This window comes from Panthera leo, chromosome B2, assembly GCF_018350215.1.
Source record: "Panthera leo isolate Ple1 chromosome B2, P.leo_Ple1_pat1.1, whole genome shotgun sequence".
Taxonomy (NCBI): Eukaryota; Metazoa; Chordata; class Mammalia; order Carnivora; family Felidae; genus Panthera; species Panthera leo.
The window spans coordinates 54,113,015-54,128,877 of NC_056683.1; the positions used below are offsets into that span (position 1 = coordinate 54,113,015).

The 15,863-nt window shown below is 41.3% G+C and overlaps 1 protein-coding gene across 2 annotated transcripts; it reads left to right on the plus strand.

The window, feature by feature from the left end:
* Positions 1 to 1,201: 1,201 nt before the first annotated feature.
* BAG2 (BAG cochaperone 2) lies at positions 1,202 to 15,740 on the plus strand. Of its 2 annotated transcripts, none has more exons than XM_042939103.1 (3): positions 1,202 to 1,404; positions 13,193 to 13,302; positions 15,165 to 15,740. In XM_042939103.1, exons 1-3 carry the CDS (start codon positions 1,292 to 1,294, stop codon positions 15,575 to 15,577), a joined length of 636 nt encoding a protein of 211 aa, XP_042795037.1. In that variant the 5' UTR covers positions 1,202 to 1,291; the 3' UTR covers positions 15,578 to 15,740. The 2 variants fall into 2 exon arrangements, with proteins under 2 accessions (XP_042795037.1, XP_042795038.1); XM_042939104.1 differs by lacking the exon at positions 1,202 to 1,404 and adding an exon at positions 1,715 to 1,829.
* Positions 15,741 to 15,863: the final 123 nt, after the last annotated feature.

Here is a 15,863-nt window from a genome sequence, read left to right on the forward strand (position 1 = left end):
GGGGATTTACTGATGGATTGGATCTACAGGATAGGAGAGAGAGAGTCCAAGATGATTCTAAACTTCCATGAAAGACTTTCAAACCATTCACAACATCTCTTTGGATTCCAAGTTTGTGTCATGATAATGGCAAAATATATTTAATGAGGTCAAATAATCCCCTACACCAATAGTTTATTAGTATTTAGATGGAGTTCAGAGGGAACTGGAATCCAGGCTTACAGCACTCCTCTCTGTTCAGGTATTTAAATGTCTTTGATCTCAGATTAAAGGTGGTAATTCAGCTTTAAACTGTTATTATCTATCATTTAATGTGCCCTGTATGTATATTCTCATCCTTGCAATATGAGGCGGACAGCTATGAGATGGGAGCAAAGCACAGGTTTTTCAGTACATAAATCTTTGTATTCCCTGTCCTATTCCTTCACTGACCTTTATAGCGTCTGCCCTAGTGACTTGCCGTATCTTTTTAACAGGAGATTTAAATCAATTGCGTGTGAAAGACAAAGAAAGATGGGGTAGCTTTTTCTTTCTTTCCTTTTTTTCCCCCGCTCTGTAAGCTTCAGTGGTTTTATCCAGGCTTTCATTTATTCCACCTCAGGAAAAGAAATGTTGAGACAGGGTCGGGCAAGTACAGACTGCCAAGGAGCCGTACTTAGATGCCATCGGTGCCACAAAGGAACCTTTTCTCCCCATATCAAAGGATTTTAATGGTTTTGGTTTAGGGCGTGAATTAGGAGAGCTGGGAGAAACTAAGCGAAGCCATCACTGGGTAATACCCACAGCCTACCATTAGGTACCTTGGCGTGTGGGGAATTGGCTACATCCAGGCTGCACAGAGTCGCGGGCGCCCAGAGATAGGGGTAGAGGGCTGTTCTGTGAGCCTCCTCTGGGGTTTCGGTTGTTTCCGGGTCTGGAGAGCAAGAAGGGGCGATCGAGTTAGGTCCTCCCCTTCCTTCGTCAGCCCCTCCAGGTGCCTCGGAGGCCGCTCCTCCGGCCCCGGGCCCTGGCTGCCCACCCTCGAGGCCCCGTGGCCAGCGAGCTCCCTCCCGCAGCTGCAGTCGCTCCCCGCCGGGGACCGTAGCCCTGAGCCCGGCGGGCGGCGCGCCTGCCCTTGTTTGGCCACGCGGCGGCGGCGGTGTCGGCGCATCCTCCCGGGCCGCCCCCCGCGGGCGTCAGAGGGAGGCGGGCGCCCCGCGCGGTGACGGCGACGCCTGCGGCCGCGGGACTCTCCACTCGCCGCCGCCGGAGAGGCCGGTGACCTCTTGGCCGCCCCGCCTCGGAGGTTCAGATGGCTCAGGCGAAGATCAACGCGAAAGCCAACGAGGGGCGCTTCTGCCGCTCCTCCTCCATGGCCGACCGCTCCAGCCGCCTGCTGGAGAGCCTGGACCAGCTGGAGCTCAGGTGAGCGGCGGGGCGGTCTGCGGACGGAGGCCGTGCGCGGCGGGGCGGGCCGGTCCGGCACGGTCCCGGGGCAGGCTGCGGCCACAGAAGTTGCTTGCTTGAGATTTGTTCTTCATGGGGATGCTGCAGTTTTCTCTCGCCCTTGGTGGATTTTCCTCTCCGTCGGAGAGAGAACGCATGCGATTTAAGAACCTGTGAGCGCATTATTGGTGGCCACGTTCTCGTTAACAGACCTGAGCGTTTGGGAACGGAGAAAAACCAGAGAAGGTAAAAGTTAGCGTGGCGTTATTTGAGATTACAGACTGTGACACTCCGTGTCTACAGAACTTCTAGAACCTTCTGAGTGCCAGTGTGTGGTCTTCCCAAATGTTTTTTAACTTGCCCTTTTCCTATTATTCATTTTTAAGAGCGGCAGCAGTTTACTGGTGAGTGATCAGTTTCTTTGCTCCAAAACCCAGCAGAGCAAAAAAACTAAAAATCCAGGGACCCGTCTGATAGCAAGGAGTAGGGAGGAGTAGGACAAATGAGGAGCTGCGGGGAGAACAATGGCTGGGTACTTGGTGTAATAAGACCCTGCAGCTTTCGTTTTCCTCCTAACCCTGCATGCAGCCTTTCCGTTAGTTTTGCAGTATTTGTGTACCTCCTTCCGTAGAAGACATTGACTGTACTGACTGACACCTTCTTAAAAAAATTTTTTTTTTAATGTTTATTTATTTTTGAGACAGAGAGAGACAGAGCATGAACGGGGTTGGGTCAGAGAGTGGGAGACACAGAATCTGAAACAGGCTCCAGGCTCTGAGCTGTCAGCACAGACCCCGACGCGGGGCTCGAACTCACGGACCGCGAGATCATGACCTGAGCCGAAGTCGGCCGCTTAACCGACTGAGCCACCCAGGCGCCCCCTGACTGACACCTTCTTGAAAGTGCTAATCATTGGCCCAAAAGCATAAGATAGTCACCCGTTTTTTTTTCCTTCTCAACTGAATAAGATTTTATTAAGTAATACATAGTTATGCTTATGTACAATCTCTAAGTAATTTATAATAAATTTTGGAAATACTTGTTTCCCTTAGTGTATTAAAACTTTTATGTACTTCTTGTAAACGTTTATGTCACCAAAGTTACTGTGACAATTGTGTGCAGATGTAGTTAAATGAAAATCTTATTAAGGCTCTGCAACCCCTGAAACTACACCGAATTTTTTTTCTATAGTTTTCACCAGGTTCTGGAGGAGCAAAGAAGTATGTAAGCCAAAAATTTTAGGAAGCAGTGCATGTATGTCTTTATCTCCCTGGATTTATATACCAAAATAAGAAGGGGTGTCTATTTGCCAACAAAGTGCATTCATAACCACAGTATATCTCAGCAGTTGAGGAAATTATTATTATTGTCCTGAGAAAAGAGTCAAAAGATGAGAAATTCTCCTTCCAGGATGATTTCATGGATGGCAACACATAGGGAAATCGGAGCCAAAACCACATTCTAGAGTTCGGCTCAGAATGAGACAAATGGAACAAAAGAAAACTAAGGCTTCCCCATGGTTGAGCTTGACGCATTCAGCCCCCAGAGAAAGTGGAACAAGACTGATCAGTAGCTTCAAGCTACTTAATGCCCCTCTGAAGAATAATATTTCTTTTTATATGGCAGCGCTACAAGTAACTCCCCACATCCTCCTGAAACCACTATTACACTGTATGTTAACTAACTTGGATTTAAATAAAATTGTAAACATAAAAATAAATGAATAAAAGATGAGGAAATGAAGACACTGAAAACAAAACAAAACAAAAAAACAAGTAACTCCCACATCTCCCCAGGTATTTAGAACTTTGAGGGCAAGTTCTTAACTATTTCAGGGCTCTCTCCCTCCTGGTCAGAAACGATTTTTCCTGAAAGGAATGAGGAGGATTTTGCCCTTCCCTTCTTCAAGCTGAGTCATTCTGCTCAAACTTGACTTAACACCTCGTGTGTGGTAGGTGGAAAAGCAGGCAAGTACTTATCTTTAAAGGAAAGCCTCTGTTCTGAGTATTAGTACATTCTTAATGTTTGATTAATGTAAATTGATTACTATATACAAGTGATTACATTATAACTTGTTTAATTAACCCTTGAGCTGAGGAAGAAAGACTGATTAAAATGTCCTAATTACTCATTTTAAGGACTTATCTAGTAATTTAGCCTTTTGTAAGCTTTGTTTCTTCCTTAAAATAAAAAGTAATACTGATCTAAGGAAGTATTTTAGAAGGTAGTGAAAATAAAAATGCAAATGCTGATGCTTTAAAGTTCCTTTGAAACCACATGAGCAGTGTCACAGAGCACCGCACTATTAAAAACTAGCCTCATGCCTAGATCTATTTGTAAAAGAAAACATATTCAAGGTAATTTTGCTCTAATAGTTTAATTTTATATTAAGGATGACTCATAAGGCAGTGTTTTAGGTAGAATAAAACACTGTAGTTTGTACTTAGAAGCTTGCAGTTACTGTTCCCCAGCCATACTAATTGTGTCATTTGTGGTAAAATGTCTTCCATATGAAACTGAAAACAATTTGCTAAATGCTCTATGAGATAGAGTATGAACTGGTGGCGTATGTGAGTTTTTAAATGCTTTAAAATGTTTGGCAGCATTCTACAAATTAAAGGAATTCCATTTGTTTCTAATACTTTACCATGACACTGGCCTTTCTTTCTTGACTCCATCTCATCTCCTTTTTTGCTTCCTCCTAAAAAGGTGATTCCTGTCTCTCCCAGTTTTTTGACCAATTCTAAATGGCATCTGACTTTTACATTCATCAGTGGCTCAAGACACCTTGCTTATTATTGTTACTTTTTTTAAGTCACTGTAATTTATGAATAATACATGCTAACAATGATTCATTAAATGAGCACTGACTCTGTATACCAGGGCCCATTCCTTTGTGGAAGTTACTATTACCTCCATTCTCCACATGGGAAATTGAGGCTTAGGAAGATACATGACTTGTCCAGGGTCCCCCAGCCAGAACCCAGGAAGACTGGCAATAGAGCTTAATAATTCATGCCTGAATTCTCTTAAAGTTAGATGTGTCTTACTGTTACCTGAAGCTGGCTTTGCCTCTTGGTGGGTGTCAAGCCGAAAGATACAACCAAGCCAAAGAATAGGAAAAGGAAGGGTTTTACTTGCAGCAAGTGAAGGAGAACATGGGGGGATCTTTCCCAAGCAGTGTGTCCCGGAACAACAAGATTGGGGGAGTTTTAAGCTAAGGGTGCATACATATTCAGGAAGAGGCTTGCACAGTGGGGAATACAGCATGGCAATGGGGTGACTGATTCCAAGTCAAAGTCACAAGGGCTGGAAAGGGTCAGCAGCATCCGTTCCCTGGCGTCAGTTGGTCTGGGATCTGAGTACTCAAAGGGGTTTAAATCCTGCAGAGATAACTCAGGAGTGTGCATCAGGTCAGTCTTTGCTTTCTGACTATGATTAGACTATCTCCTGGCCTGATGGTGGCTGTTCTCACATTCTTTCACAAGATGGTTTGGGGCCTAAAATGACTTCTCTTACATCAAGAAAGCTATGTCTGTCTTTCTTTGCCCAGGGACCCCTAACTCTTGCTGCTTACAGTATTTCAAAATGGAGGAATAGTATATGGATGAATATATGACTTTACTGAAAGAAGTGAAAATCCCTTTTTTTTTAAGATTTTATTTTTAAGTAATCTCTACACCCATCATGGGGCTTGAATTTACAACCCCAAGGTCAGGATTCACACACTCCACCAATTGAGCCAGACAGGTGCCCCAAAAATTACATTTAAATTGGTGTTGAATACAGTAAATACTGAATACCTACTGATGCCAAGTATTGAGTGGCTCCTAGAAGGCTCTCGATGGTAATGAAGATGTTTGGGATATGGGTTGTGGAGAGTGGCAGAGGGGAAAATGATAGGACTGCAAGATTGTTCACAAATTTCCCAAAACTGGTCACGTTGTAGGTCCTTCCCCTGCCCAGTGACTTACCCGACAGCCAGAGAATGAAGGGTTGGGGCCGGGAGTGATATGGATCATTTGGCTGAAAGTTTCCTGTTGCTTGAAGTTTCTTAGGGTGTGCCAGTGTCCCACGAGTCACAAAACAAGTGGCCTCAGAGTTAATATTGAACAACAGCCTATAATTTAAAAGAGCACTTCTCACATACATTGTCATTTGAACCTTACAAAACCCTTTGAGGCAGAGGAGGGCACAAGAATGTTATCTCTTTTAGAAATGAGGGAACCCAAGTCCAGAGGGATTGAGTGGCTTGCCTAAGGCTGCAGTACTGATGAGAGGCTCCTAAGCACCAGTTCCATCTTCACACTGCAGGGTTGCAGTGGTGAGTGTATTTTCATATTTTGGTGATGATTAGGAAAACTTACTCAAAATCTTACACTGCCTAGAATATAAGTAATCCTTGTAGCTTTCTTTATATACAAGGGTATTTTTTTAATTTTTATTTTTTATTTTAATTCCAATATAGTTAACATACAGTGTTATATTAGTTTTAGGTGTGCAATATAGTGATGCAGCCATTCTTATTTTTTTTTAAGTATATATATATTTTTTTTAAGTTTATTTGAGAGAGCGAGCAAATGGGGGAGGGGCAAAGAGAGGGAGACCAAATCCCAAGCAGGCCCCACACTGTCAGCACAGAGCCCGAGGAGGGGCTCAAACTCACGAACCGTGAGATCAAGACCTGAGCTGAAGAGTCAGCCGCTTAACCGACTGAGCCACCCAGGTGCCCTGATTCAGCAATTCTATACATTACTCAGAGCTCATCAAGGTAAGTGTACTCTTGGGGCACCTGGCTGGCAGAGTAGAGCATGTGACTCTTGATTGAGCCCCACATTGGGTGTAGAGATTACTTAAAAATAAAATCTTTAAGCAGCACCTGAGTGGCTCAGTTGGTTAAGCATCTGACTTTGACTCAGGGTTTATGGGTTTTGAGCTCGTCGTCGGGCTCAGAGCCTGGAGCCTGCTTCAGATTCTGTGTCTCCCTCTCTCTCTGCCCCTCCCCCAGTCACGCTCTGTCTCTCTCAAAAATAAACATTAAAAAAAAACTTAAGAAAAAAAAAGATAAGTTTTCTCTTAATCCCCTTCACCTATTTTACCCATCCCACTCACTCCCTCCCTCTGGTAACTGCCAATTTGTTCTCTATAATTAAGGGTCTTATTTTATTGTTTGTCTCTCTTTTTTTTTTCCCTTTGTTCATTTGTTTTGTTTCTTAAATTTCACATATGAATAGAATCATATGTTATTTGTCTTCCTCTGACTGACTTCGCTTAGCCTTATACACTCTAGCTCCACCCGTGTTGTTGCAAATGGCAAGATTTCATTCTTTTTTATGGCTGAATAATATTCCATTATGTATGTGCATACGTGTGCGTATTTATATACACATCTGCTTTATTCATTTATCTATTGATGCACACTAGGGCTACTTCCACAATTAGGCTATTATAAATAATGCTGCAATGAACATAACAGTGCCTATAACCTTTCAAGTCAGCATTTTTGTACTCTTTTGGTAAATACCCAGTAGTGTGATTACTGGATCATAGGGTAATTCCATTTTTGGTTTTCTGAAGAACCTCCATACTGTTTTCCAGTGTGTGCACCAGTTTGCATTCCTGCCAACGGTGCACAAGGGTTCCTTTTTCTCCACATCCTTACCAACACTTGTTTCTTGGATATGAGTATTTAATAAGAGATGGACTATGATTTTAAGAACCTATTTTAGAAATTATTTATTCAACTAAATTCATGATAGGAGCATTTGCCATTTCTCTTCCTTTGTATGAAAGCACAAGTTCTTGGTATTTATAAGCCTGAGTCCATAATGGTAAGTGTGTAATAAATAGCATGAAGCTAATGTTTACCAGCACCAATTCTAGACACATGACATATAGTAACTCATAAACATAATTGTTGTAGTCAGTGCTGTCAGTCAACTGTGTTAAACTCTTTACCTGCTTTACTTCATTCAGTCACAACCACCATCTCATTATCCCTATGTCATAAATGAAGAGATTGAGGCAAAGAGAACTTAGGTTACACAGCCAGTAATTGGCGGTGCCGGTTTGAACAGTGTGACTGAAAGCCATTGTGGCTTCACTGAATGCTGTGTTAGTGGACATATCCACAGTAGCCTCAGTCTGGTGAAGTCGCTGTCAGGCCTCACAAGTGCATGCTTTTGCTACCTAGGCTGCAGAGATGTGTGAGGTGCAGGAGACCCGAACACTAGTGGAGGATGTGGGCACTTCAAGTTTTGCCCTCCTAAGAATTTCTGACTAAAATTTCTTTGTGTTAAGCCTGCTTAGTTGCGATTTCATGCAGAGAGTTTTCCAGGAGTACAACCCAGGCCAGCCATGGTATGAGGATTTCTTTCCCAATTTTGGACATGTAGCTCTTCTAGGATCTGTTAATAAAAACAGAACCACCCTTCTCTGCCAAGAGAAGTGTTGTCAAATGATGTTTAAAAACTTGAAGGGTAAAGTGAGGTGGTCCAACACTTGTCTAACCAGAGTCCCGGAGGAAAATAATAGCATGGAGGACAGGGAATATTCGAAGATACTATAACTAACAATTTTCTAGAACTAAATGGAAGGGTTGTAGACAGAAAGATTTATATGTGAGATGAATTTAAGGATCTCAGTAGCTGACAAACAGTGCAAATATTACTTACATAAATTTAAGTAGAGGTCTAGGTTCAGCTAGAGGGAACTGCACATGAAAGGTCGATGGTGCCAAAAAAAAAAAAAACAAACAAAAAAACCTTGAAATATTTACATTCTAAAGAATGCATTTTACCTTTGCTATGAAATGAAAAAAGTATACATAAAAATGTATATGAGAGGTTTCATTAAAAGTGAAGTCTGTTTATCACAGGGAAAATGCCCTGGCAATTTCTAGCCTTGGGGAGAAAAACAAAACAAAACAACAACAACAAGAAAAAACCCCACAACCCTTAAAAGTTCCATCTAATGTCTTGTGTATTCGGGGCGTCTGAGTGGCTCAGTCAGTTAAAGGTCTGACTTTGGGTCAGGTCTTGATCTCATGGCCCATGGGTTTGAGCCCCATGTCAGGCTGTGTGCTAACAGTACGGAGCCTGTCTGTCTTCCTCTCTCTCTGCCCCTCACCAGCTCACGCTCGCTCTCTCGCTCGCTGTCTTTCTTCAAAAATAAATAAACATTAACAATAATTTCTTCTGCATTTGGTCTCATTTAATGACAAAATATCTTCCTTATATTTATGGGGTTTTTTTCTAGAGCATCTCTTCCTAAACCAATTTCTTGTTAACAATTCCATGAACTTACTGTCATAACTTGATGTAAATGAAGCTTTCCTTTTTAGAGTAACATTTAATTCTCTATCATTGTGCATTTGAGTACAAACTCAAAGAGTGTTGAAAAATTAATCTCTTCTTTCAGCATCTTCTCATTTACTAATCACATGATTCATCTGTGTCATTTAAACAGTATAGTCATGGTTTGTGTTTTTCACATAAATATTTCATATTAGTGCCTACTCAATCTCTCTTCTATGTACTGGGCCCTAGGTTATCTGCCTGAGAGTTTGCTAATGTAAAATATTGAAGTACGCAATGAATGGTGCTGGAAGTGGGCCTGCTGTTGGCATTATTGCTGTTTTATAGAATATTGGTTTTATTGTGCTTTCCAGCCACATTTGTCACATAAGATTCTTACCAGCTCTTTGTTTTTCTGGCTCTTATGAACACAGAGTTCAACATATATTTAGTATCTTGATGAACAAAGAGACCGTGTGACTTTATAGTCTATCAGTGCTATTTTGGGGTCTAACAGGTGGATGGCTGTTGGGGAAAAGGCAAATGTGTGGTTAGGGTGAGTAGGGGAAGCCTTATATGGAGTGGACATGTGTTCAAACATTAGTGAAGTTGTTCCTTCTGTGCCCACTTAAGGCAGCAATCAAGATTAGATCTTCATGATCTCATGATTCTCAGGCCATCTGAATACCAAGGATCTAAGTCTGTCACTGTTCATTTTGCAGAAATGGCAACTTACTTAGTTACAGGATAACGTATAGCAAGAAATGGCCCTGAAAACAAAGCACCCTAAACATACAGGATTTTCTTTTTTTCTGTTCTCATAATTCCACAGTCTTGTTCTTTGGTGACTGGGTGTGTTCATGTGTATGTGTAATAAGAGCGCATGTGTATTTATTTATACTCAAGGGAATTAGGAAAAGTAGTGCTTCTATAGCTTGATCTGGTCTTTATACCAAAAACCTAAACAGGCATTTCCTTTAAATTCAGGAAAAGACACAGTTGCCCTGTCTAATCACCACTGCTTAATAAAGTAACAGAGGACTTTAGTCAATACTAAAAATAAATTAAAATAGGAGCTGATAGGATTGAAAAGGAAGAGATTAAAACTGTCATTTTGTGCAGATGATATGCCCACCAATCTAGACGAATCACTGAATCAAAAGATAAATTATTAAAATTAATAAATAAATCAGTTACCAAGTACAAGATGAACCTTCTAAAAGCAGCATTTCTCCAACCAGCAATAACCAGCAAGAAATTATAATTTAAAATATTCACAATAACAACAGTATCCTCAAAGGATCAAAGCACTCAGAAGAGTCCACAAAGACTACCATTAAGAAAACTTCAAAACTCGGGGTACCTGGGTGGCTCAGTTGGTTAAGTGTCCGACTCTTGGTTTTGGCTTGGGTCATGATGTCATGGTTTGTGAGTTAAAGCCCCAAATCAGGGTTTGCACTGACAGTGTGGAACCTGCTTGGGATTCTCTCTCTCCCTGTCTCTCTGCCCCTCCCCTGCTCATGTTCTCTGTCTATCTCTCTCTCAAAATAAATAAGCTTTAAAAAATATATTAAAAAAAATTTTTAAAAGAATACTTCATAACTCTAAGAATATAAAAGAGGGGTGCCTGGCTGGCTCAGTCAACTGAGCATGTGACTCTTGATCTCAGGGTCGTGAGTTCAAGCCTCCCATTGGGTGTGGGGATTACTTAAAATAATAAAATCTTTTTTTTTTTTTTTTTTAGTTTATTTTTTTTGAGAGACAGAGAGAGAGAACATGTTGAGCAGAGCAAGAATCCCAAGCAGGCTCTGCACCAGCAGCACAGAACCTGATGCCAGGCTTGAACTTACTAACTGTGAGATCATAACCTGAGCCAAAAATCAAGAGTCAGACAGGACATTTAACTGACTGAGCCACCCAGGTGCCCCCCAAAAATAAAATCTTAAAAATATAATAAAAAAATAAAAATAAGATAGAAGATGATCTGAATAGATGGAGCGACACATCATGCTTCTGGATAGAATTGCAGTATGCTAAAGATGCCAAATTTATCTCAGTTCTTTGAGAAACCCGATAAACTTACTCTAGAGTTAATATGGAGAATTAAAAGTCTAAATAGCTAAGTTATATTTAAGATTAGGGGACTAGTTCTGCCAAATATTAAGGCATATTACCAGGCTGTTGCTGTTTTTTAAAAAATGGGTGTTGGTGTAAGAACAAATATACTAGTAGAGGCACCTGGGTGGCTCAGTTGGTTAAGCATCCGACTTCGGCTCAGGTTATGATCTCACAGTTCGTGAGTTCGAGCCCTGCATCGGGCTCTGTGCTGACAGCTTAGAGCCTGGAGCCTGCTTCGGATTCTGTGTCTCCCTCTCTCTGTGCCCCTCCCCTGCTCATGCTCTGTCTCTCTCCTTCAAAAATAAATAAAAACATTAAAAAAGAACAAATATACTAGTGAATGAAATAGAGATTTCTATGAGTAGACAATCTATAAATCATTGGAGGAAAGGTAGATTTTTGGTGGATAGAATGTTGGAGAAGCCGGTTCACTATTTGGAGAAAATAAAGCAAAATCCTTACCTAAACACATACAAGGTGGATTCTAGATGGACTAAAACATAAATATGAGAAAGATAAAGCAATAAAGTTAATAGGAAGAAATATAGGAAAATAACTTCGGACTTAGGATGGAAAGATCCTGAAGCAAAACTTCAAAAGCGTAAACCATAAGGCAAAAGAAAAGCAAGAAAAGATCAATTTGATCACTTCAAAGTAAGGATGTCTGTTCAGTGAAGGATATCCCAGACAAAATTCATGTATGATAGGATGGGAGAAGATAATTATAATGTCTTTAACTAACGTGGGATTAATTGCTTGAACATGCAAATCAACAAGAGGACAGTAACTCCTGTTTAAAAAAGATAAACAAGGGAGGGACGGAGGGGGAAAAAGAAAATGAAATGAAATGAAGTGAAAATAGGTACAGGCTATGAAGAAGCTAACAAGAATACAAAGAGATGTCCAAAATTATTAGTAATGACAGACATGCAAGTTAGGTACGAACATATCACTGCACACTTACTAGACTGGCAACAAGTAGAAAGTTGGAAAATGCTGAGTATTGGTAGGGCTTTGGGGGCACAGGGATTCCTCTGCTTTGCTGCTGGGAATATTGTGAAGGAGTTCAGGACAGGGCCCCCAGAATGCGCCACTTTGGCATGTGGGTTATTTTGAGCTGAAGGCACTTGAGAACCTGCAGGCTCAAGAGAAACTTTTACCCCTCCCTTAACCACACAGAAGAATCTAAATTAGGGGTCTTTCCCAAAATAAGGGTTATAAACAGAGATAAATTTTATCTGAATGGCCCATCTTTTTGGTAGGGCAAACATCTAATTACCAAACATCTGCTCTTCTTATCACCCTGTGAAGTATATTCCTTTTGTCCGAAGTCCCAGACCCCTACTCCCCTTTTCTTCATTCAGAATGACATATACACCTCATTTTGCCTGACCATCTTTGGAATTTCCTCCAATGTACACTGTTATATTTGATTTTCTCCTCTTAATCTGTCTCATGTCAATTTAATTCTTGGTCCAGCTAGAAGGACCTGTGAGGGGACAAGAATTCTTGCTTCTGAACAGTGGTCTAGCATAGCCATTCCAGAGAACAACTGTACCCTTGTCTCAGCAATCCTGCCCTGGGATACATCCTAAGGAGATTCTCATTCAGTCCATGAGGGGACATGTATTCGTGTAAGCATTTTTTGTGGTGATGAAAAGTGAGGGGATAAGGTGGGTGTCTCCACTGGGAGAGTGGATGTAAAACCAGCTGTATATGCATGAAGTATATGATATGCAGCAATCAGAAGCTACTGACTAGATATTCACATAGGAAGCTGGATGGTTCTTAATAAAATAATGCTGAGGGGAAACAGAGTGAGATATAAATTGAAAATAGGTGAAAACACAAATATACATTTTGTTAAGAACAAATACAAAATAGGGGCGCCTGGGTGGTGCAGTCGGTTAAGCGTCCGACTTCAGCCAGGTCACGATCTCGCGGTCCGTGAGTTCGAGCCCCGCATCAGGCTCTGGGCTGATGGCTCGGAGCCTGGAGCCTGTTTCCGATTCTGTGTCTCCCTCTCTCTCTGCCCCTCCCCCGTTCATGCTCTGTCTCTCTCTGTCCCAAAAATAAATAAAAAACGTTGAAAAAAAAATTAAAAAAAAAAAAAAAAAAGAACAAATACAAAATAGATAAACACTAAACAGAATGGTCGCCATACAAGCAGGGAGGAAAATGGGAGTGGGGTAGGTGGATTTAAAACAATAGAAAAGTTAAAGAACTTTTTAAAAAGGAATAAAGAATTTTTGAAAGGTGCTCCTAGTGATCTTGAAACTTGAGTTGGAGCACATGATAGCGATGAGGAAAACTAAACTTCCATATGGTAACTTTTGTTTTCCCAACTTCTACAGGGTGGAGGCTTTGAGAGAAGCGGCAACTGCTGTGGAGCAAGAGAAAGAAATCCTCCTGGAGATGATCCACAGCATCCAGAATAGCCAGGACATGAGGCAGATCAGCGATGGTGAGAGCATTTCCATGGAAGGGAGCTCATCTTTTCCACTCCGTGAAGGGATTTGGGATACACATGGGTCCATGTTCGCTTGACTTGAGGAATGAGCACGCCTGGCTTTGGCATCTCCCGTGAGCAGCAGACAGCAGCTGCAGCTGTCAGTCTATTACAACAAGAGCCACGTACCCAGAGGTCACCCTTCTGGCCCACCCCCTACCTCAGGGACATGATCGGAAATGGTAGAAAAGGCCTCTAAGGTCCAGAAGAGGTAGCCCCGAGCAGTAGGGCTGTGGCTTTGACCTCAGGCTCACACTTCTAACTTCAGCTCCTCAGAAGTTATTGGACCATAGAAGTATAAAAGCAGAGAAGACAAAAAAGGAGGGGTTGAGGTGTAACTTAAAGAGAGGAAGGAGAGAAAATGCAGGGGAAATAAATTATGGACCCGATAAAACCCCATTAATGTAAAAATGTGCTATTGTTTCCATACGAAAAGCATGACTGCCCATGGAGAAACAGGGTACTTGTAATTTCCTTTCACTAGCAGTGGTCTTCCTAATTTGGTTGCCCTGGTGCTTCCCGGGACAAGCTAATAGGCCAGCAGCTGGTGCCATGAATGTGCCATCTAACTCCAGGCCCTGAAATGTTAGACATGCACAGCAGGATTAAGACCTAGCCAGTCTTTTCCCCATCCTGGCCAAAGATCTATGAATTAGGAAGGAAGTCACAGAACAGAACACACAAAAGATTGCTGACTTTTTCATATAAATAATGAAATGTTGACCCAGCGCCCCTCTCCCCACCATTGCCTCTCTGTGCTGGTCAAGACTTATACTACTGGCCTGCTTAAATTTGCCTGGAGAAGATGAAGCCAGTGTCTCATTCTGAGGCCAGCTTTTTCTCCACTACTGTGGCTAAGTTTTTGTCAGCCAAAATTGGGTCATTGTATTCTGATACACGTGCAGACTATGTCATCCGAAAGTATACCTCTTGGCATGAGAATTATTTCAAGCTGATTATTTCTGAGAAACTGCAGACACAGGAGAAGCTCTGAAAACAGAGTAGAAGTCATTCTTTTGTAAGGGAAGTTTAAATTTACAAAGGAAAGTTCCATTTGTAAAGAACTCTGTGTACCAGAAAGAAGGATGACTGGAAGTCACAAGAAACTCTTATCTATGCAGAAAGCACCTACTACATCTGCAAAACACCCTTAGCCTGGTTTATCCTGCTTTTCCTAGTAACCTCCCTAAGGAGGGGAAGACCTCCCTCAACATCTTAGTCCTTAGCCGAAGATGGTTTTTAAGGTGGTGGCTCAGGCCATCTCAGGGAGTTAGACCATCTCCGTTTCCCTGGCAATCTCTTATGTATATTTGAAGTATACATATTAATAAATTTCTGGGGTTTTTTTCTTGTGAATCTGTCTTTTATTACAACGTTTCTCAGCCAAGAGCTCAGAAAGGTACAGGGAAAATTCTTTTTCTTCCCCTATGTGCACATCCATATGGAGAGATCCACCATATCTGATCTCTTGTCTACCCAGCACAAAGCCCTGGTTATGTTCACTATTCACTCTGTGTTAAGACTTGATCTCCATCCCAGTTACAAATGCATGCCCGCCCAAACTTTTTCAAACATGACCACTTGAGAAGTCATCTGGTATCCCACGTATAAAGACTTTCAGGGAAAGGTATTCTGCAACCTCTCTTTGTAATACACATAGTTAATCTTATGTGCTATAGTTTTAACTTTTACTCTAAAAATTTCATAGCAGAGGCACTACAGAAAATAGTTTTAGCCACAAAAGAATGCCTTTGTGTTCTCAACATCGATAAATTTATATCTCATATTGATTGATACTTTAAACTTTCTACGTTTAGGAGAAAGAGAAGAATTAAATCTGACAGCAAACCGTTTGATGGGAAGAACGCTCACCGTTGAAGTTTCAGTAGAAACTATTAGAAATCCCCAGCAGCAAGAATCCTTAAAGCATGCCACCAGGATTATTGATGAGGTGGTCAGTAAGTTTCTGGATGATTTGGGAAACGCCAAGAGTCACTTGATGTCACTGTACAGTGCTTGTTCATCTGAGGTGCCATCTGGGCCTGTTGACCAGAAGTTTCAGTCCATAGTGATTGGCTGTGCTCTTGAAGATCAGAAGAAAATTAAGAGAAGATTAGAGACTCTGCTTAGAAATATTGAAAACTCTGACAAGGCCATCAAGCTGTTAGAGCATTCTAAAGGAGCTGGTTCCAAAACTCTGCAACAAAATGCTGAAGGCAAATTTAATTAGTTTTGAAACAGAAGAGCACTTACAAATAATGACGTAAAAATGATTAAATACTAGTTCTTTATGTTAGGCATAACATTTGATACTGATTATTTCAGATGAGGAAAATATCCCAGTGTCATCAGTTTTGTGATTAACATAATTAAACCTAGAAGTATTTTAATTATCTTTCTAGAAATTTTTAGATTGAATTCTTGTCTTGTATTAGGATCTAGCACCTAATATATATATTTTTTACTATTCTGTGGTTGAATACTTAGTATATAGGAGAGAGTTAGTGCTCAGCCTA

Bases quoted from the DNA above. Each gene is read 5' to 3' on its own strand.
- BAG2 (XM_042939103.1), top strand. From the start codon at position 1,292: ATGGCTCAGGCGAAGATCAACGCGAAAGCCAACGAGGGGCGCTTCTGC. The intron at 1,405-13,192 runs GTGAGCGGCGGG...CAACTTCTACAG, and splicing joins CTGGACCAGCTGGAGCTCAG to GGTGGAGGCTTTGAGAGAAG. The intron at 13,303-15,164 runs GTGAGAGCATTT...TTCTACGTTTAG, and splicing joins CATGAGGCAGATCAGCGATG to GAGAAAGAGAAGAATTAAAT.